The 23,983-nt window shown below is 39.7% G+C and overlaps 1 protein-coding gene across 1 annotated transcript in view; it reads right to left on the minus strand.

The window, feature by feature from the left end:
- UGGT2 (UDP-glucose glycoprotein glucosyltransferase 2) overlaps positions 1–23,983 on the minus strand; it is a 173,041-nt gene that overhangs the window by 67,378 nt on the left and 81,680 nt on the right. Inside the window, exons 16-21 of the mRNA XM_040623924.1 lie at positions 21,034–21,165; positions 10,947–11,111; positions 10,474–10,597; positions 10,280–10,378; positions 7,938–8,032; positions 2,266–2,472 (exon numbers count right to left, since the gene is read on the minus strand). Coding sequence (XP_040479858.1) covers positions 2,266–2,472; positions 7,938–8,032; positions 10,280–10,378; positions 10,474–10,597; positions 10,947–11,111; positions 21,034–21,165 — 822 coding nt within the window. The remainder of the gene's footprint in view (positions 1–2,265; positions 2,473–7,937; positions 8,033–10,279; positions 10,379–10,473; positions 10,598–10,946; positions 11,112–21,033; positions 21,166–23,983) is intronic.

Here is a 23,983-nt window from a genome sequence, read left to right on the forward strand (position 1 = left end):
CATGCAACTAATACTGACCTCACTTTCATTTTAAGGTCATTAACTTCAAATGGGCCCTCAGAAATCTTCCCATGCTAATTTATTTAATTCACTTGCTCACTCTCAGAATAACAGAAAGGGATGTGGCATTTTCTCCTCTTTCCTCAAACCTCTAATAATGCCTACTGTCATTCTAATACTTGGCATTGACCAGAATTTCTTCTGAAAATGAATATAATTAGAAGTACTTCATCCTGCTAAATCTACCCTTCTGCAACCATGCCCATACATTCTGCCTTCCTTCTGGTTAAAACAGATGAACAGTTTCTCTTCTTAAGACCAACAGTTAACATCTGTCCATTGGATCCTGGCACCTCTTACTACTCAAGAACTTTGCTCCTAACTCTGTTCCCCTATCATCCTTTCTCATTGTTTGGATGGACTGTGTCCGTTAGCATACAAAACAGTGACATCTCCCAAATTTAGAAATCCTTGACCTCAGGTCCTGTTCCAGATACAAAATATTTCTCTGTTCATGGTAAAATAAAGTTTCTTAAAAGAGGTACCTATACTCACTATCTCTATTTGCTGATTTCCCATTCTCTTTTCAATCTAGTTTACTTTTATACCTACTACTCCACTGAAACAATTCTCACCAATGACCACCTTAACAAGTAAATGGTCAATTATGAAGCCTAATTTTAGGAACATCTGGCATAGTTGATCATTCTCTCCTTGAAATACTTTCTCCAACTGACCTCCAGGATACCATACTCTGCTGGTTATCTTCCTAACTTGTTGGCTGCTCCATCTGTCTCCTTTACTGGATCATCCTCTCGCATACTTCTATATGTTGGAACATTCCAGGGCTCTGTTTTCAGCCTCTCTTCTCTCACCCAACTCACTCCTGAGGTATCTCATCCAGTTTCTTGGCTTTAAATTATATATAATGTTGGTAACTCTCAAAGTGTCTGACTCTAAAAATACCCCAACAACCCTCTATTGATTTCTACACTCATTAACTCAATTGTCAACCCAGCATCTCCACTTGAATGTCCAACAGGAATCTCCAACATGTACAGACTTAACTCTTAATCCTTTATGTGTCGAGATTTCTTCTCATCTAGACTTCCCCATCTCAAAAAGACACCATCATCAATTCAAGCCACTCAAGCTAAAATTTAAGGATATTACCTTTTATGTCACATAGGACCGATCAGCTAATCCTGTTGACCAGAGTTGTAACAAATATTATGTGCCAACCACCTCACTATCTCTACCACCAGTACCTAGTCCAGGACACCATTATTTCTTGCCTGGATTACTGCAATAGCATTCTAATTGTTCATCCTATTTCCACTCTTGTCTGGCAACTACCAGATCTTCACATGGCATCCAGAGTCATCTTTGTAAAGATTATTCACTTCTTCAAGATTTCTCAATGGTTTCCCATTATACTCAGGAAAGACTTCAGGTCCTTACTATGGCCTATAGGTGCTTGAAATATCTGGGTTCTGTTCCCGACCTCATCTCCTGGTACTCTCCACATCATGGTCTTTATTTTGCTCACAATGACCTTCTGCCTATACCTCAAACTTGGAAAGCTAATCTGTGTGGTAGTCCTTTAGACTTACTGTGTTCCTGAATCTGGTACATTCTTCTTGAAGATTTTCCATGGCTTGATTTCTCATTTCAGACCTCGGCTTAAAGGTAAACTCTAGAGATGTCTTCCCTGACCACTCCAGCTAAAAGATCATCCCTCAAACTATCTACCCTATTCTTTCTTTATATTGTTCCGGTACCATTCAGTTCTTCTGTCTCTCCTACTACCATGTAAGCTCCACACGGACTCAATGTATCTGCCTTGTTCACAAGACTATCCCCACTGTCTCGCAATCAGAAAATACTTTTGAAAGGATTAATGAATCTTCCTTCTTGAGGATCATCTTCCATCTTTAGAATTTCCCTCATACTACACCCCTTCAGGGAAATACCTGAGTATTACTTACATAATCCTTTAATTCTCATTCTTCATTTAAGTACGCCTTAACCAGAATGCCATCAACTTCAAGTGTCACAAAGTAGTAGCAGAAATATTTGGCTTGCTAAATGCCTTGATGCAAAGTCATATCATTTAATATTTACCTTTTCCCGTTTGAAGGAATGTTTCTTATGCCCAATTGATTATACTTATTTATTGATATTTTTTCAGTAACATGGTAACACTTGCTTATACTTCCTAAATATGCAGAGGATACTTATTATTCCAAACAAATAGCTACTGACCTCAGTAAGGAATGTTTTAATTTTTTCTCCGGAGTAAATAGCTGTAGCAGTTTCTTCCTTTGCCAGTTTCCTGAGAAAGTTTCTCAAAAAGCTGTTTTTCTGTGTAAGAAAAGCTGCCAAAACTCCTCTAGAAATAGCTGTGTTCTCTTCATTTATTTTTGATGTAGGATTATAAATAACCCCCAACCGACTATGAACACTTGTTTTCTGCAAAACACATTTATAGGTGAAAAAGATCAGTATCTTACATATCTTTGTACAGCTGAACTTTTTTCTTTCGCATCGAGTTTGTTCGGTTTGCCACACAGCGTCTTTCTATGTGGACTGTACTGAACACGCACCTACTGACAGCCTAAAAACAGCCACTGTAGTAACTCCAAGTGCTTCACCTCTTTGTAGACAGTGTTTTATAACGCAACTTCGTTTAACCTCTTCTTGTGTGTGAAATAACACATAAAATACACAAAACATAACTGTAGAACTCAATGAAATTAGCCCATAAAACTATAACCCAGGTGGAGAAACAGAGCACTGTTGGCAACCCAAAGTCATCTCTTGTATACCCTGCCTCTTACTACATCTACCCACTTTTCTAGAAACAACCACTACCCTGTTATTCATTGGTTGTACCATTCTTACTTCTTTCTGGTGTATCACCTAAGTTTCATCATTAAACATTTAATCTATTTTGAACTTCATATAAATATAATCCTACAGCATGTATTCTTTCTTGCTCTGTTTCCACTTAACCTATCGGTTGTGAGATTTATCAACAATGTTTTGTGTGGCTGCAGTTACTTTATTTTTTAGGACTGTACCGAATTCCATGGTATGAAGATAATCTATTTTATCCATTCTACTGAAGCTGGGCATTTGAATTTTGTTTCATTTTGGTATTCTACAAGCAGAGCACCAGCCATGAAGTCTTCTTGCCGGAACATGTTGAAACTGAATCTGATTAAGCTTCAGACATAACTTCCAGTACAGAGGAGATATAAGGGCTAAAGAACAAGTTCAAAATACTATAAGAACAAAAAATTAATGAAATTCAGAATGTGGGATTTTTCTACAAAGCAACCAGTTTGGTCTCTTTAAAAAATCACCAGACAAAATGTGGATGTGACTGTTCTACAATGAAAGAAACTAATGAAATTTAACAGTGAAATGCACTATAGGAAACAAGTTTGGATCTTGGTTCGAAAAAAGACATCTTTGTGGGAACAATTTAATGAAGACTTAGTACTAACAATGTGAGAGTGGTATTGCAATTACATAGAAGAATATCCTAATTCTTGGAAAATGCATGTGAAGTATTAAGGGATGATATATGCTGATTTCTACAACTTACTTTAAAATGATCTAGACCATTCCTGCCCTTCCTCCCCCACAGATAATTAAACCAAATATGGTAAAATGTTAACAATTATAGAATCTAGGTGTTAGGTATGTAAGTGTTCATTACATCAGTCTTTTGAACTTTGTATAGCTTTGAAAAGAAAACATGGTCTCCAAAAAACAGACCCAGAGAGGCATAAGGAGAGGCCCCAGTAAGATAACGGCAGAAGTTAAAACTAAGCTGGCTAAAATGAAATATAAATGAGAGAGGCTCAAGATATAATACTGGAAAGAATAAAACTCAGAACTGATACCACAGATAATTCAATTAATGAACTAGATCAGGAGTCAGCAAATTACAGGCTGTGGGTGAAATCCCATCTGTATTTATATGCTCCTCCAGCCAAGAAAAAGTCAGGTGAAATGACAGAGCAGCCAGAGGTCTAACAGAGAGAATCAGAGAAAGAGACAGATGGAAAGAGCTGCCCTGGGATCACACTCATCCCTCAGGGTCTGGAAAACTGCATATATTCTACACTGGCCCCACTTAGGAAAATGAGAATGGGGCATAGGACACACTTGAAGGCATTCCCTGAATAAACACTGTTGAATAAAAAGCTACTTTGCTGGTGCTTGGGTGGCTCAGTCGGTTGAGTGTCTGCCTTAGGCTCAGGTCATGGTCCCCGGGTCCTGAGATAGAGTCCCGCATTGGGCTCCCTGCTCAGTGGGGAGTCTGCGTTTCCCTCTATCCTTCCCCCTGCTCATGATCTCTCTCTCAAGTAAATAAATAAAATCTTTAAAAAAAAAAAAACCAAACTACTCTGACCAGGCAACTCCGAGGCAGACAGGTTTAAAAATAATATTAAATCCATTCTGGGCAGTCTGGAACACTTCATATGTCAAAGGTTGAACCTTCTCAGGAGTAATGAGAAAGGGAAATTCCAAGACACTTTCCCATAGGTGAATGTGGGGCAAAATCATAAAATCCCTGAACTGGGAAAGTAGCCTTTCAGTCAAGTACACATCCAACAGTAAAGGGTGAACATCTAACCACTTATGGGGACTTAAGCACAAACTTTGAGTGGTAATTGGCTTTTGCTGACTCAGAGGCAGTCTCTAGGAAACCAAGATAAAATATAAAAACAAGGGAAAAAGTCTAAGCAGGAACATCAGAGATAAACAATGAGAGGGAAACAGACTACTGAGTTAGTTCAGTCACATCACTAAACAAATAAACAAATGACCAAACAAACAATGGGTAACCCTGGGGATGAGGTGGTTATGGTATCCAAATGTGCCACTATGTATTATCTAAAATGTTTGGTTTTTAATAAAAAAATTATGAGACATGCAGTGAAACAGAAGAGTATGATTTATGCAAAGGAAAAATACCAAGCATTAGAAACTATCTTTGAAGTAGATAGTTGACTTAACAGACATCGAAATATGTTCAAAGAACTAAAGGGAACCATGTTTAAAGAATTAAAGGAAAGTATGGTAAAAACAAGTTATTACACTGAGAATAATAACAAAGAGATAGAAATTATAAAAAAAGAACCAAATGGAAACTCTGGAGTTGAAAAGTACAATAACTGAAATGAAAAATTCACTCAGAGGGGTTCAATAGATTTGAGTGGGCAGAAGGAAGAATTGCTGAGTTTAAAGATAAATCCAAAGAACTATAATCTAAAAAATAGAATATAAAAAGAATGAACAAAAATGAATAGATCCACAGAGAAATGTGGGGACACCATTAAACATACCAATATGTGCCTAATGGGAGAGCCATATACATTGTAACTACTGGGAAAAGGCAGTCTGTCAGCCTCACAAAGAACATGCTACCAGAAATTCTTGAGAAGAAGGAGAAAGAAGAAGTGACAGACTCTATAGATCCCAAACACCCCTTTCTGGAATGTACTCGTCTGCAGGCCACTTAGAGAACCCAGAATGTGTTCTGAGATCATCTAACATGACATGAAAACTGTCCTAGCTAATGTTACGTTTTGTTTAAAATGTATTAACTATTTTTGAGCACCTCCAAGATGGCCCCCAATGACCCCTACTTCTTTGTACTCACGCTTTGTACGCACTCACCTGAGCCACTCCTGAATTCTTAAACCCCAGACACTGGGAAAAATAAATGTTTGTTGTTGTTGTTGTTTTTTTAAATCTAATTGTTTTGGATATACACAGGGAAATTTAAATGTGGAGTGAGAGTTACATTTTTTTTTTTTAAGATTTTATTTATTTATTTGACAGAGATAGAGACAGCAAGAGAGGGAACACAGCAGGGGAGTAGGAGAGGAAGAAGCAGGCTCCCAGTGGAGGAGCCCGATGTGGGACTCGATCCCAGAACGCCGGGATCACGCCCTGAGCCGAAGGCAGACGCTTAACGACTGCGCCACCCAGGCGCCCCATGTTTGTTGTTTTAAGCCATTAAGTTATGGGGTAATTTGTAATCAGCAATAGATTTACACTTAGCTAATACAAAACAATTTCATAAAATATTTTGGTTTATGTTTCTTAGGTGTTTTTAATCTAGACAGACTTTCATGCTCCCTTAGAAAGAGAGAAGGTGGGGCGCCTGGGTGGCTCAGTCGTTAAGCATCTGCCTTCGGCCCAAGGCGTGATCCCAGGGTCCTGGGATCGAGCCCACATCGGGCTCCCTTCTCCGCTGGGAGCCTGCTTCTTCCTCTCCCACTTCCCCCGCTTGTGTTCCCTCTCTCGCTGGCTGTCTCTCTGTCAAATAAATAAATAAAATCTTAACCAAAAAAAAAAAAAAAGAGAGAGAGAGAGAGAGGTTAGAAAAGAGTTTTTTGCTTTTTGTTTATTTTTCTTAGAATGTGGGAGAATCTTAAGTAGGCTCCACACCCAGCACAGAGCCTGATGCAGGACTCAATCTCACGACCCTGATATCATGACCTAAGCTGAAATCAAGAGTAAGAGGCTTAACTGACTGAGCCACACAGGTGCCCCTGGGACAGTATTTTTAAATAAATATAGAAAGATATCCTATTGGGGCGCCTGGGTGGCACAGCGGTTAAGCGTCTGCCTTTGGCTCAGGGCGTGATCCTGGCGTTATGGGATCGAGCCCCACATCAGGCTCCTCTGCTATGAGCCTGCTTCTTCCTCTCCCACTCCCCCTGCTTGTGTTCCCTCTCTCGCTGGCTGTCTCTATCTCTGTCAAATAAATAAATAAAATCTTTAAAGAAAAAAAAAGGTATCCTATTGAAATATATTGGTTTGTAATTCTCTAATAACAAAAAAATTAAGGTTGATTTAAGGCTTAAAATATTCTTCAGTGAGATAAATTTGTTTTTTCTTAAATAATCAGAGAAATAAAGTGCTGCCTGATAATATGACGAAAAATTGCTATTATGAAGTGTTGTTGGTAGAAAGCAGATCTGGGGTCATCCATGTAATGGTGGGTCTAGAACCATTCACTCTGTTTTAATAGCCTATTTACAACCGCTAAGTCTTAGTTTGGGCTGCTACAACAAAGTAACCATAAACAGGGTGGCAACTGAACTGAAATTTATTTCCCACAGTTCTGGAAACTGGAAACCTGAGATCAGAGTGCTAGCCTGGTCAGGTTCTGGTAAGGACCCTCTTCTGGGTTGCAGACTACTGATTTGTCCATCTACACATGATGGAAAGAGAGCGAGCAAGGCTCTCTGACCTCTTCTTACAAGGGCGCTAATCCCATTCATGAGGGCTCTACCTCATGACCTAATTATCTCCTCAAGGTCCCACCTCCAAATACTGTCACACTGCGGATTAGATTTGAACATAGGAATTTTGCGGTGCGGGGGAGTTCCTGTCTTAAGTTTCCTTAGCAACAACTTGAGGTACTTAAAATGTGAATATGGAGGGGAATGTTCTTCACTTGGCTTTCTCAAAATTAACAAATTAAAATTTTTGTAGTGAGAATAACCATTTGCAATGACATGGATGGAATTAGAGGGTATTATGCTAAGCGAAATAAGTCAATCAGAGAAAGACAATTATCATATGATGTCACTGACATGTGGAATTTGAGAAACAAGGCAGAGGATCATAGGGGAAGGGAAAAAAATGAAACAAGATGAAACCAGAGAGGGAGACAAACCATAAGAGACTCTTAATCTCAGGAAACAAACTGAGGGTTGCTGGAGTGGAGGGGGTGGGAGGGATGGGGTGGCTGGGGGATGGACACTGGGGAGGGTATGTGTTGTGGTGAGCGCTGTGTATTGTGTAAGACTGACGAATCACAGACCTGTACCCCTGAAACAAATAATACATTATATGTTAATAAAAAATTTAAAAATTAAAAAAAAGAATATCTAAATACTCACCATGAACTTTAATGCATTCAACAGTAGTTTTCGCCCAGATGGTTTGTCAAAATCAGCAATAATCCAGAGAGTAACTGAAGAAATTACATCATCCTCTGAAAGTTTCAAATAGTTTAGTTAAACTACCTTTTTTAAAAATCAAACTAAAAGCAGGGGACATTTCCAGTTAATGACATACATTAAAAAGTATTAAAATATTAAACTTAATTTTTTAAAAATAAGCAAATACTGCTAAAGATTATATACTCACACATATATACTCACATGCATATAAAAATACTAGAAGAGTGTTCTATAAGCTTATAGAAACTCAGATACCAAAAAGAAAGAATAGTTCCTAAGGGACATATCTGTGGAATACTTTTATTAGTAGACAAAAATTGTAGTATGCTTATTATGTTTTCAGTGTTGGTGAGCAAAACTGTTCTTCCAGCTACAGCTACATTTTTTTAAATTGATACTTATACCCCACTATGTAAAACTAGATACAGCAAAGTGTATCTAAGTGATATTAAAAACAGCAATATTTCATTAGCTTACAAATTCATTTACTTCAAACGTCTGGCTATCATTAACTTGCTTTAATCCACATCACCTTGTGCCATCAACAGCAATACAATTCTTTTTTTCAGAAAAATTTGAAATCCACACAGAGAAACAATTTTTAATTCTGAAGTCAATTAAATGGGTTTAATTTCACCGAGGCTCAGCATCTATCACCTGAAATAATACTTGTCTAGCCATTATTAAAAACTATAGAAAAATCAGTCCCTCAGATCACATGACCTACTTAAAACAAGTGCAAAAAATCTGTTATATCAAAAACTTATTCCTGAATAGATGTGAGGCTACAGTTACTACCAGACTCAGTAATATCTAACTACACAAAAACTGTAACAAAGAGAAGGCTAACATTGAGTCCAAATTGAAGCAACTTAAGGGTAAGGCAGAGTGGTACATTCTTTTCAAAGAAGAAAGGTAAAGAATTCTAATGCCTTCTAATGCCCCAGTACTTTTCTGTGTCTACAGTGCGCAGAGTTACACGTATGGGTGTGGTCAGTACAGGGGCAGAGGCCAGATCCTGGAGGCGCTCAACATCTGGATTTTATCTTGTGAGTGATAGAGTGTGACTAAACAAGTCATCTGCTATTCAAAACCATGCATTATTTTACCATCATAGTAAACTGAGAAATATCTCAGAAGTGCTAAGAAAATTTCTCACAACTCCATTATTTCTTTACACATTTATGTAACTGTAAGAAAGAGGAAAGTAGGTGTTTCTCAGTTAATTTTCTTTTGAATTGTTAGAGATTTAACCAAAGGGCATTAATTATAGGCTACCTTACCCTGATGTCCAGAGACAATTTTCAAAATACACCACAGAACCTGATAGATTTCTCCTATTTTTTTATTCCCTGTTTCTGTTTCCTTTTCTCTTCATTAAACATAGTCAGGACCTTACTCTGCCGTAACACAGAACTGCATTATATTTTTTCATTTGTTGGACTTCTTGGAGACAGACCACTTCACGAACATCAAATCAAGGATCTGTTAGAAAATAATTCTGCGGCCATCGGGTCCAAACTTGACTCCAAAGCACTCTAAAAAACTGGTGGGTGGCCTCTGCTTAAAACTCACATACAAAAATATATCCCTTACTACAGAGTTCATCCTGTCTTGAGATCACTCTCATTGTTAGATAACTGCTTTATACACCAAGGTAAAAAGCAGCCTTCTCTTATCTTACTTGTATTGGCTCTCATTTTTCTCTCTAGAGCAAAGATGGTCAAACAAAACAAAATGAAACAAAACCAACCAAATTCTACCTCTATGTGAATAGGTCACTGTAGTCTATAACAAACGTGTGGCCCCACTGCAGACTCCCCTGTCCAGGCTAAATCTGTATTTCCAAGTACCTTCCTTTATCAGTCTCCTCTCCTTTATTATAATCCTCAACGCAAGCAAAACTCCAGATGTTGTTTAATCACAGTAGGGAACTACTCTCCTGTGATCTGGGAATTATACTCTTCTTCATGCAGTATAAAGTATCAGTTTACACAGTCCGAAAAAGGTTTTACCACTTTCTTGAAAAGGTGAAAAATGGAATAGCTTGCTTTGAGAAAAGGCAAAAAACCATGATGAACCCCTGTGCATATAGGATTCAGTAGGGTCGAAGGCAGTGTCTCAGCTCAATGCTTATATCCTAACAAACTACAGACTCTCTTGAAAACCAGACCCCTAGTCAAATAGCAACATACATATTCATTATTCAACCACCTTACTAAAATTACAAAGTTTGCTACTTTAAGAATAAAGTCAGGAAAATAAAGTATGCTTATTACCTTCTTGGGTTAAATAATACATATTCTTTGCTATTACGGCACTCTTATCTTGTGAATCCAAGAAAAAGAACGTAGAGAAATCTTCAACATCAGCAGTTACTGAAAATTTTCATATTAAATGTTAAATGACCAATTACTAAAACATTCACAACTCAATAAGCATTTGTAGAAAGTATATGGAAGGATTATTTTACCTGATGTGGATATTAAATTAAGGTACTGCCATTTTGTGTGCAAAACCAAAGGATTTACACGGGGTACAACATTATTCTTTTCCATAAGGAAATCAATTACATTTGTTCGATCATTTAATGTGCCCTATGAGAACAAAAATATTACTTGGGAAATATAGGCAATTTATATACATGTTTTAAAGTTTCTCACAGAATACACTTAACTACTTCATCTACAATAAATAAATGTAGGCAATTAGGATTCATACAATAAATTTTACAACAAATTTGCCTGTAAAAATTTGAATTTTCTTACCAGGTAAGCAATTTTTTGATATAACTATGCACAAGTAAACTTAATTAACTAATTACTACTTTTAAATTCACTACTAAGTGATCAGGATGGAAATTCTCGCCATGAAAAGATGTTTTAATACAAAACATCATTTTCAAAACATCATTTATCACGTATTTTCCCATAAATGCTTACCTACCATGAAAACTTCCCTCTGTAAATTTATGGTGGCATCCATCATTCTGTGAAGAACATTTGTTTCCAGCTCTTCAGAATTCAGCTGTTCAAGCTTAAAGAGTTCTCCATTATAAAGGGCTTGAGGCAAAGGACCCAGGCCAGTCATCTCATAAAAGCTTGCTCCTTCCTGTGTAGTTCAGAAATGCCAGAGTTAAACAGAATATGGCTGTCTGGAAAAGAAATGCATGTGAAAGACAAGGGACGGACACTGCCACATTTTTACATGCCATAGGAAAAAATGTGAACTTTGCTAATTCCACATGTCCTTTCCGAACATTTTTTAAAGGAAAATAATTTACCCACATAGAGCAAGAATCAGGAAGCTTTTTCTGTGAAGGGCCAGCTAGTACCCATCTCGGGCTCTGTGGGCCCTCCGGGCTCTGTCTCAACTACACCTCTGATGCCGTCGTCCAGCCGTGACACCCAACACCCGGATGCGTGCCCGTGGCTAGGTCCTGAGAAAACTGTGTGTGTAAAGGCAGGCAGCGGGTGGGCAGGATCTGCTGACCCTTGTACAGAGCATAACATTTTTTAAAAAATATCATTTACCCGTATCAGAGAGTCATTGACCCCTGCATTCATTTGTTTAATAAGCATCTACTGAAGTCATGCCATCAGCATTAGGCTAGATGCTGTGACTAGAGCTGAAAGTCCTCCCTCAAGCGGTTCACACAGACACAAAACAGGTTCTCTGGGAGCCAGGAAGAAGAGTCTAGCCAAGCTTGAGTAAGGAGAGGAAGGGGTCAGAGAAGCCCTTGGAGGGAGTGGCACGGAAAGTCTTAAAGAATGAGTAAACATTTGCCATGAAGATAAAGTAGAAAAAGACATTCCGTGTGAAGCAAGACAGCATAGCAAGGAACGGAGGGGAAGAGAGAATTCAGCGTGTTTAGGTAATGGCCAGTACTTTTCTGTGTCTACAGTGGGCAGAGTTACACGTACGGGTGTGGTCAGTACAGGGGCAGAGGCCAGATCCTGGAGGCGCTCAACATCTGGATTTTATCTTGTGAGAGTGTGTGACTAAACAAGTCATTTGCTATTCAACACCATGCATTATTGTAATTATTACTGCCAACACTCCCACAATTACTCTGTGAAGTACTACCATTACCTACATTTCACAGATGACATATGACCTCCAGTGCCACCCAGCTACTGCATTTAATTTTAATTTTTCATGTTTTTATTTAAATTAACAGCTGTAATATTAGTTTCTGGTGTAGAATTTAGTGATTCATCACTTATACACAACACCCAGTGCTCATTACAAGTGCCCTCTTTAATATCCATCCCCCACTGAACCCACCCCCCCCCACCCCCCCACCCCCGGTCCACCTTCCCTCCAGCAGCCCTCAGTTTGTTCTGTTGAGAATCTGTTTCCTGGTTTGCCTCTCTTTTCTACTCCCCTCCCCATGTTCATCTGTTCTGTTTCTTAAATTCCACATGAGTGAAATCATAGGGTATTTGTTTTTCTCTGACTTATTTCACTTAGCATGATACACTCTAGCTTCATCCACGTCGTTGCAAATGCAACATTTCATTCTTTTATTATAGCTGAGTAATATTCCATTGCACTTATATATACCACATCTTCAGTCAATGAACATTGGGGCTCTTTCCATTGTGGATAAGGCTGCTATAAACATCGGGGTGCATGTATCCCTTCTAATCAGTATTTTTGTATCCTTTGGGTAAATAGCGTAATTGCTGGGCGTACGGTAGTTCTATTTTTAACTTCTTGAGGAATCTCCATACTGGTTTCCAGAGTGGCTGCACTAGTTTACACTCCCACTGACAGCATAAGAGGGTTCCCCTTTCTCCGCACCCTCGCCAACACCTGTCTTTTCTCCTTGTGTTGCTACTGCATTTTAGAAACAAGATTTGGGGGCGCCTGGGTGGCACAGCGGTTAAGCGTCTGCCTTCGGCTCAGGGCGTGGTCCTGGCGTTATGGGATCGAGTCCCACATCAGGCTCCTCCGCTATGAGCCTGCTTCTTCCTCTCCCACTCCCCCTGCTTGTGTTCCCTCTCTCGCTGGCTGTCTCTATCTCTGTCGAATAAATAAATAAAATCTTTAAAAAAAAAAAAAAAGAAACAAGATTTGTACTTAGAGCTCTCTGACCAAGAGTCTGAACTCTTAATCACTATATTTTCTCTGCATTCACTGGACTATATTATTTCTGCATTTGTTGGACTATATTATCTCTGCATTTATTGGACACTTACAGTATATTAGGCTTATGAATGCATATAAATAAAATGCAAATTCTATCCTAAGGGAACTTACAGTGGACCAGAGACGGCTACATTAAAAACAAGTGTGAACATGGCATCCAGGGCTACCAAGGACCGCATGGTCAGTTCCATCTAGGAAGAGGGTAAATAATGTTAAGTAATATGATCAGATTTGCCTCTTTAAAAAAAGACCACAGTGGCAACAGTGAGAAGGAAGGGCATGGGAGAGCGTTCCCTGGGAATGTTGGTCAAGGACTCCTGCACTAGCGTGGGAAAGAAACAGCAAGAGCCAAACAGAAATTCATGGTAATGCGCAAGGGGAGATCTGAAACATTCAGCTGGCAGGACGGACAGAACATAACAACGTACTGTTTGGGATGGTATGAGAGAAGCAGTAGGTTAGGATGACCATTACGCTTCCAGCATCGGTGGCCAGGGTAAATGACGATGCTACCCTCCAGCGTAGGACATAAAGAAGAAAATAACATTTGGGGTCCGAAGGAAGATGATGGGCTTGGTTTTGGATTCTTTTAAGATTGGGCAAGCCCCAGATAGCTGCACACATGGGTATGGACCCAAGAAAGAGGTCTCTGCTAGAAATACAGGCCCTCTTCTGATTTACTCTGTGATTTCTAATTAGGCAACCTGTCCATTCCAAAAGCTTTAATTACCACAAATAAACCAATGACACTGAATTCTATAATTTTAGCCTGTTAGACTGAGTTCCTAAACAGGGGCTTAATACCTAATCTAACTGCAGCTTCACTCTCCCTCAGAAATGTAGTCTTAACCCATTAGTCAGAAAATTTTCCATCAGATTAGTACCAATGAGTCTGCCACATGGGCCCTCTCCATCCCTCAAAGATGAGGTAGTCTGCTTGGTAAGACCCTTGCTTTTCCCCTAAGGGAAAGCCACCTTACTGAAACAATCCCTTTCCTTTGCTAATAACATTCCTGCCCCACCCTCCTTCTGTAAAACCTTCCACTTGGCTTAGCTCCTCAGGGCATCCCTCTATTTGCTAGACGGGATGCCGTCCTAGTCATGAATCATTTTAAAACGTCAGTTGGATCTTTAAAACTTACTCGGTTGAATTTTTGTTATTGAATAGATTTGGTGGCAGCGACAGGATCCAAAGTGAACTTGCGGCAGCATTTGGGGACACAGGAAACACAGATATGATGCCTGCAAACTCTTTGATTTCACGCTCTTTCTTGCCATTTCTAAGAGCTGCAGGGCAGTTTCTGTCGGTTCTCTCTTCTGAGCTACAGATAACCCCATACACTTTTACCCTCCAACACTCGCTTCAAAATAACGGACAATGCCCTTTCAAAATAAAGCAGGTCGTGGTCTCTTCACTGCTTAATATCTTCAGACTTTTTACTGCTGCCAAGGTCTTTCACTGTTCCGAGTTCAATTTAATACTGTTCACTGTGCAAGCTGGTCCCCTACTTCTCCAGCTCACCCTGTGACCTTCCCTCCACGACACAAACACAACAGCTGACTGCTATATCCATACAGCGGCGACGCCAGCTTCTCACACCTCCTCACAGCCCAGGACCTCCTGACAGTTTTCTCTGGGAGGTTAATCTCCTGTCACTTTCTTGTTTTCTTGCATCCAGCTCTTCCTCCTACTCCAGGACTCAGCTTACCATCCCCAATTCAGAGACGAATTCTCATGTCCATCCCCAGAGCATTCCTCCCTCCTTCTATGTGCTGTGTGGCTGGTGGGCCCCTTCTCTCCAGCCAACACTCGTGTCCGTCTATCTCAGGGATTTCATTATGTTATTTCTCTGATGCTTTCCTTCCCTTTGTTTTCTCTGTTATTTCTGAGTCTTCAGAAGTGAGCCTCTACTTATTTACCATTTATTCTAATTTTCATTTCTTTGAATTTGTCTCTCTGTTCTATTACATTTTTTTTTACTAAAATTCTTCAAGAGATCTTCCTTGTGCTCTATTCTTTTACCTACTGTACTTAGAACATTACAAGTACTCAATAAATAAATATCTCTTGAAAGGACAGATGTTTAGATGGAGAGAGAAAATTACAGGAACATGAGTTTAGAGAATGAGGGCCTATACTCGTTTATTTTCTTTGTGATGGAGGTGTCAGAATGATTTTCTAGGAGTGAAGAACAAGGTGGAAAAGGGGCTTAAGGGACTGATGAATGTCTAGAATAATGCTTGGGAGGGGCAGGGATCGGGGAGGGGGAGACCAAGCATGAGTCTGGCCTAAATCAGAGTCTGGCCTAAATCAGAGTCTAACACAGAATCTAACACAGAGTCTGGCCTAAATCAGAGGTGGGACAGATTTGGGAAAAATGGGCCAACAGGAGACTGAAGCTGCAGTCCATCGTTACAGGACAGCCACAGGGAAGGAGAGCGGTGAATTGAGAGCAGTAAGAGAAGCCTGTACTCACACTAAAAAAAAAAAAAAAAAAAAAGGAACAATATTTCTGAGGAGTGTTCGGTGTCCTTAATCTTGACAAAAATTCTTAACATTTGTAACTTTAGGAGACAATGATTGTGGATACCTTAAAATAATAACACCAGAAAAATATTCATTTCACTACTGAACTTTTTAACAGTAAAAGTGGGTTTCTGATTAAATGTGGTAGATTTATCCACACAAGCTCATCTCTTCTCTCCTCACACATTTTCTTAAAGTGAGAATATAATAATAGAAAATGTGAGCCCACAAGGATGAAGAAAAACAGGAGAAAAGATAAAAAGCAGGTAAGCAAAGTAAAAAGGGAAGTCACATCTGTGCAGAGAGAAGAGAACGTGAACATTTTTCAGCATCCTTGGAGACACTCGGTGCCCGGGACTGGAGGATGAGAGCAGGGTGTGGACATGGCTGAGAGTCTGTGCACAGGGCAGCTGCCTCTCAAGGCCCCCCTCTCAACCTGCAAAGCCACACTGTGCTGCTTTTCTTAATCTCTGGTGAAATTGAATCACAAAGGCTAGCCTGGGTGAGGGCAGGCAGAGAAAGGGGATGGAGACCAGGTGGAGATTAAAGGAGAGTGCCCATCCTTCACTCCCAGGCCACGACCACATCCTGTTCCTGCACATATCCTGCGCTCTCACCTCTGACTCATGCACCCCCTTGTCTGCCACATGTACTCCTTCTAAGAGCAAAATAAAGAATTCTTAGTTGAAGAATCTGCTTTAATTGGGAAAGTCAGCTCTGCTCCCTGAGTAAGGCTCACCAACTCAGGAGAACCATGTATTTGTCATCAGCTTTTTAGGGTTTCATACTTATGTGTGAAAAGTAACCAGATATCATAAGACATTTGACAGATGCTTCAAACACAAAAGAAAAAAATCAAAATGAATGAGAAAAGGGAAGCTGTAGACGTCAGAGGTAACGCAGAGAGCAGAACAACACATCACAAAATTAACACTCTTAGATTAAAAAATATATATCGTGTCCGTGAAAGAAAAACTGAATGCTATAAAACAGGTATAGGATATAAGAAAGATCTCCAGAAAGTTTTTAAAAATTGAACGAAAAGGACAAAGGAATGTAAAAAGGAGAGAAAGCAAATAGAGACTCAACTGAGAAGATTCAGAAAGGACAGAGAAAATGAACGAAAGTATTAGAGAAATACAGAAATTCCCAGAATTGATGGACACAAATCTCCAGTAGAAGGAGCTCACCAAATACCCAATACACTGAATGAAGGAGGATCAATACAGACACACTGTCAGGAAATTTCCAAACACCAGGGAGAAAAAGATTCTAAAAGCTTTCAATCTGCATAAATACACAATTAAATACAGCAGAAAGACAGAGGAATTAAAATTAGAATGATATCACTGGTCTTCGTAGCCTATTAGGAGCTAGACAGTAAAGACAGCCTCCAAAACCTGGAAGAAAAAGGATCATCCAGTCCAACTACCTATAAGATGGCAATGTAGATTTTTAAATTTTTAACCATAAAAGAGTTAAAATAATTTTTCTATCATGTTTACTTGGGAGAGAAGCAAAATCAGAAATAAATCAGGAATAGGAAAGGCACAGTGCTCACAAAACCCAAGATCAAGCAGAGACTTGTAAAATGAAGTGGCAAAGGCAGACCCGAAAGGAAGCTGTATTCAGGTCCAGAGCATGACAAGTTCACTTTAGAGAAAGGGTGGGCATTCTAGGGCCTGCTGTGCACGAGGAAGGTGATGGTTCGTTAACTGCTGTGTTGATCTGTAAGAAAATTTCTGGACAGGTTATCTGACCTATCTATTGACTATCTGGATACATTTGCAATAAGAAGAGTACGATGGAAAGTGGGTAAAAAAAAAAAAAAGGAGTAATTCTTAAAGTTAAAAAAAAGTTGCTAAAAAATGGAAAGATAATCACATAGTATTTGATTTACTAAGTAAGGAATACTTAAAAAGTCACACACACTAAATATTCACTTAACCAAAATGTGTTAAAAATAGACCTGATAATCAGCTGGTTTGTACTGGACAGGCTTTACCACTTAACGTATTGAAATATATCTGTACCAGTTGGTAAACAGCTGCTGTCCTGGGATGGTGATCGCCCCTGAGAAGCACCCTGACCTCTTTCCCAGACCCTCCATGTCAACACGATTCCGCCACTATAGGGTGACGGTCAGCACGAGGGCATAAAGACTCCACTCCAGCTCTGGGATCTGCTTCTGGTTGACTCTGACTGGCTGCTTTCGAAGCCACAACAGTTTTTAAATATTTTAAGTAACGCCCCTGGACACGGAGACACCAAGTGAGGGTAGGGAGGCAGAAGAGAGCTCAAGCCCCAGTTACTGTAACAGGAACTCAGCAAATATACCTAAAACTTAAGACGTGCAAACACAAAACTGGAGGGATACAAAAGAAGAAGATTCCCTTTCTTGAAGTAGTTATAGTCCAGTTGGAAATGACATTTATATCCACATGTGGTATGCATAAAAAAGCCAATTAATGAGAATCAATAATATTGGGTTGTGAATACCAATATTTAAGGATAACATGGTGTTATTCGGATGACATTTTTATGGCATCTGATAATACGTAGTACGTTTTGGCTGTATAATATCTCAAATTCATTCGTATCGCAGCAGATATTGCTGTTATGTTTACCTACAATAGACATGAATAAATGAATCCATTTCTTTTCACATACAAGTTAGATTTTGAATAGATTTCGGATAATATTTTAAACTTTTTAATCAATATATTGCAATGAAATAAACAGCTTGAATATTTCTTACCAGGTGCTCTTAGGAACATATTTTATTTTAATGCACTTAACAGCCTCAGGTACAAAGGTGTTATAAAAAGCTTTAAATACTATAATTGACTTGAACCAGAAAAGGGTTCTTAAGAAACAAAGCATACACACTTAGTAAAAAAAAAAAATCAGTAAGTAGTTTCAGACTCATTTTAAAAAAGGGCAAATCAATCAGAAAAAAATGTTTACTCTTGCATAAGAAGTGATTCTTAGTATCACCATTATGCATCTATCAGCCATGCTTAATACATTCTTGCACAAGTCAGTCCCTAAGGAAGGTAAGGTCTGAATAGAAATTGTGCTCTATCAGTGAGTAGCAAACAGAAGAGCCCACTTCTATTAAAAAAAGAAGAAAGAAAAAGAAAAGCACAGCACGTAAGGTCTAAGTACGGAATTACTTCCAGGACTCCTATCATTACCACTTAACATCAGCTGATATTAAAACCCAAACAGTGCAACCTTTTGCTTTCAACCTGTGCAAACAGGATCCTTAACATATAAAAACTCACTGCTATTCTATTGCATGAGTTTACATAATCACTACAGGAAATTTGTGTTCCTTCTCCCCATAAGAGTACCTAAAGAGTACTTATAAAAAAATAATTTTCTTTCTACATTTCCTTAGTCCATGATAATTTTATTAAAAGAGATGCCTCCGTGCAACTTTGCCCTAAAAGAAAGTTCTTCTTGGTGGTGTTTTAGTTTTAGTTATATGAAAATATAGTAATGAAAAGTATCAATGAAACTCGTTCTCAGTTTAGAAATTATCATTTGGAAAACCATTCTTACATGACTGAAAACAACCCCTAATTCCTACCACACTGGCTTCCTGGCCTCGCTTCCGTTTCTAAGCAGCCTGCTCGCGCCCCAGTGGTCTTCTCACGGGCCACTCTTTGGGCCTCTTATGCCAATGCCACATCCAGCTTCTAACATCTCAACCTCACAGCACTTTATCCAGCTACCTTCCTTCATTCATATGCCTGGTATTTTGGACTTTCTTTAAAAAGAAAGAGATTGGGGGGCACCTGGGTGGCTCAGTTGGTTAAGCGTCTGCTTCAGCTTGGGTCATGATCCCAGGGTCCTAAGAACCAGTCCTAGATCAGGCTCCCTGCTCAGCGGGAGGCTGCTTCTCCCTCTCCCTCTGCCCCTCCCCCCAACTCGTGCACTCTCTCTCTCTCTCTCGCTCTATCTCAAATAAGTGAATAAAAACTTAAAAAAAAAAAAAAAGACTGATGCTCCTGTAAATTTATGGTAGGCAACTCCAGCAGGAATTGGGCATCATAGCTATTTTTAGATATGGCTTCACTGTATGCCGTTCCTAGCCCCCAGAGCAGCAGCTTCTAAAACCTCACCGCTCTCGTGGAGTTCCGTCCTACCACACAACCCTCGCTCTCAGATGGCCTGGCCTCCTCGGTCATTTCATTCAGTAGATGTTTACTGACGACACACTCTGTTCCAGTCGCTGGGCACTGGGCCTGCAAGACCCAACAGGAGACATGTTCCCTGCTCCTAGGGAGGATGCAGTCCAGGGAGAAGGCAGGTAATGAACAGCCCCTGTAAGCAGCATTATGCAGGATGCAGTGTGGTTTCACATGTGACGTTAGCATGAGCAACTTAATCTCAGGTGGAGGGTCAGAAAAGGCTTCCCAGAAGTTCTTCCCAAAGTGTTATTTCCCCTCAAAGTAACACTGAAGCTGAGAGCTACAGAGAAGCACACACAGGCTAGTAGAGAAGGGAGGCAGGGTGCATGAACCAATGGTGGGAACAAGTGTGTGAAGGCCCTCTGGTGAGGAGGAGCCCATTCAGGAACCTGAACAAGTCTGCCCCAGTGGCAAGAACAGAAGAGCAAGGAAAGAGTGGTGAGAGGTGAGACTAAGGAGTTAAACAGGGGCCCATTCAGGTGGGATATTACAACACCAACGATCCCGACCGTCAACTGTTAGCATGCAGACAGGACCAGATCTGCGGTCTAAAAACTCTTATAAAATGCAAGAACCCATCTAAAAAACCTGAGATCTGTATGGGCATGAGAAATTCAGCCCCAGTGATGCTCCATCTTCCCAAGTTTGGTTCTTGTCCTAGCATTTACCTAAAAAGCCAGCTTTCCATTTCTTCCTAAGAAAGTATACATTACATTCTTTAAAATTCTACATTCAGGGCACCTGAGTGGCTCAATCGGTTAAGAATCTGCCTTCGGCTCAGGTCATGATCCCAGGGTCCTGAGATCGAGCCCTGCATGGGGCTCCCCGCTCAGCGGGGAATCTGCTTCTCCCTCTCCCTCTGACCCTCCTTCCCACTTGTGCTGTCTCAAAAAAAAAAAAAAAAAAAAAATCTACATTCATGTTTCCTACCCTGTAAATCCTGACAATTCTCTTTTCTTGTACTTTTCAAAAGGTCAATAATGGCAATTTGAGTACTCGTATACAACTTGCATCATTCAGAGGCGTTAAAATACCCTTCTTTCTGAGAGTCTAAAATCCGAATCATAAGTTAACTATATTGAGATCATCTATTCATGAGATTATAGTAAACGTGTCTTGGATCATATTTTTGAAAATTTCCATTTCAACTTACCTTTCTGTCATTATCATATTTAGAATGAATTCCCAAAATATCCCAAATATTAGCATCTGGAAATAGATTTAGGAGAACACTCTTCACATTGTCCACAGTGAGTATTTTGTCATTCTTCACTTTTTGGTACATCTGTAGAAATAAAGATCTTACAACTAATTTTCATCTTATGGCAATTAGTTTTCTTTCTTTCCCTGAGCATGCAGACAGATATAAAATAAAAACACACTTTATACTTTGTAAGTTCTAAGTATACCACATATGTGTGTGTGTGTGTGTGTGTGTATATATACACATATACATACACACACGTCCCCTACCCACACAAATAAATCATTTTAACCACACAATATATCATCTCCAATAAAAATGGTTTTGTGAATATTCTACAGCTTTCAAAAATACAGTAACAAATGTATATTATGTTCCATTTTGCTCAAACTAGACACTGTGATTCTTAGTAAAATAATGGCTTATTTATTTTTTTTAAGATTTTATTTATTCACTTGAGAGAGAGAATGAGCACAAGCAGTGGGGAGAGGCAGAGGGAGAAGCAGGTTGCCCGCTAAGCAGACAGTCTGATGTGGGCTCGATCCCAGGACTCTGGGATCATGACCTTATTTGAAAGCAGACTCTTAACCATCTCAGCCACTCAGGTGTCCTGGCTCCCTTTATTTAAAAAGGTATATATAAAATATATTTTTTAAAGATTTTATTTATTTGAGAGGGAGAGACAGAGAGAGTGACAGAGATAGTGAGAGAGAGCACAAGCCGGGGGTGGGGTGGGAGGCAGCAGAGGGAGAAGGAGAAGCAGGCTCTCCAAGGAGCAGGGAGCCAGATGCAGGACCCAATGTCAGGACACCGGGATCACGACCTGAGCCAAAGACAAATGCCCAACCAACTGAGCCACCCGGGGGGCCCTATAGAAAATAATTTAAATGGCTTATTTCAGAAAGGCTTTATTTTCATTCCTGACTGCTCCCTGGTAAAGGCCTTGACTAGGTTTCCTCTGTACCTCCCTTCCCTCCCCGCCCCCAGATGTTGTAAGCACAGCAGCATGATGTAAGCTGCAGCTCCTTTATTTTGTTTCATTTCTCCCCCATTATAGACCCTCTACTATACCCCAGGCACTGCTAGGCATGGGGGAAGAGACAGCTCTGCATCGAGAGAGAAGGCATCTCTGAGCACGTGCCTCAGCTGAGACGTAAATATGAACTCTGAGCTAGCATTAAGGCATCCTGGGAAAAACTTCCCAAGCAGAAGAAATTTGGACTTACAAATACCACCAAGTAGCATTTTGATTTACAGGTATCTCTCGCTTCTCAAAAGTTCATTTTAGGCCACTTTTATTTTACGAGAGTGACATCAGTAGCTGTTTTCATTAACCAAAAGATATCCAAAGAGGATTTTCGCTTTTATGAAAAATGATAGAAAGTGAAAACAGCATTCAGTGTTTGTTTTGCAGGGACGGCGGCCCCGCCAGTCTCCTTCCCCAGGAACCACAACTCAGGATCCAGAGCTTGAACTGTGTCTGTGAACATCTGTGCTTTCTTTCCATTTATTCTGTGCATTAGCAAGATGTGTCCTAAGGTTACTTTTTTTTTTTTAAATCACTACTGCTCATTTATTATAAAGAATGTAATTCCGGAACAGCTGAATGGAAGTTATGCATAGGGCAGAGTATGTGGGAAGGGGTACAGAGCTCCCATGTCTTCTCTGGGCAGGCACACCACCCTCCCAGCACCTCGGTGTGCTCACCAACCCAAAAGCTCTCCAAACTAAGGTTAGTTTTGATTCTGGAAAATGCTCAAAAATTTTTCCATATAAACTTGATGATGACTGCTTCTTCCCTTTACACCATTTAGGCTTATTACAGAGGTTTCACAGGCATGCTCTACTCGGAAGCGGGGGAAACCTGCATCAGTTAAGAATGTTATTTTGAGGACGCCTGGGTGGCTCAGTCGGGTAAGCTTCTGCCTCTGGCTCAGGTCCTGATGCCAGGGTCCTGGGACTGAGCTCCGCGAGGGACTCCCTGCTCAGAGGGGAGCCTATTTCACCCTCTTCCTCTGCTCACGTGCAAGCGTGCACACGCACACACACACACTCTCAAAGATGAATAAACGAAATTTAAAAAAAGAAGAAGAATGTTGAGTCCTGATTCACTTAAATCATTATTGCCAGAGACAGTCCTCATATGGGGGCTGACGGAAGACCCACATTATTCCTCATGATAAGGAACCAGCATTCTTCCTTTCCCTTTCTCACTGTAAACCAGGTGACCTACTTCTTGAAGAAAAAGCTCAGGTCTATAATTAGATCCCACAGTTTAGTTTTACAAGCTTCTCGATTTATAGGCAATTTTCCTCCTCATATCAAGCAGAGCATGCTATGATCTTAGTAACTGAGAAAACAAAAAGCAAAAATTTTAGCCTTCTGTAAAACATAAATAGGGATTAAGATTTTGAATAAAGCAAAAATTATATATGAAAAGTTACTGAGATTAGTCATCTTACAAATTAGTCATTTTAAAATAGTAGATATTCTTAAGCTATCTAAGGCAGCTAGAATGTCTACCATAAGCTACTTAGATATATAACGATTCAATCTTCTTACACATTTAAAAAATTTTTAAATGGTTATGTAACTTGTTAAGCAAAAACAGAAATTTGGGGTCTTCTCCATATACATTTTATTTATTTTCCCCCTTTTTAGCTTAAGGTATAACTACAAATAACATAGTAATACATTTAAAGTGTACAACATGTTCGCTTGATAAATGCACACAGTGCGAGGGGGCTCCCACCATTGAATTAACTAATATATCCATCACCTCACACATATTTTTCTTTCTTTTTTGGTGAGAACATTAAAATTCTACTCTTAGCAAATTTCAATGATCTAGTACAGCGTTATCAATCATAGTCACCATGCTGTACATGAGATCTCCAGA

Source organism: Ursus maritimus, unplaced genomic scaffold, assembly GCF_017311325.1.
Source record: "Ursus maritimus isolate PB19 unplaced genomic scaffold, ASM1731132v1 scaffold_10, whole genome shotgun sequence".
In the NCBI taxonomy this organism is placed as follows: Eukaryota; Metazoa; Chordata; class Mammalia; order Carnivora; family Ursidae; genus Ursus; species Ursus maritimus.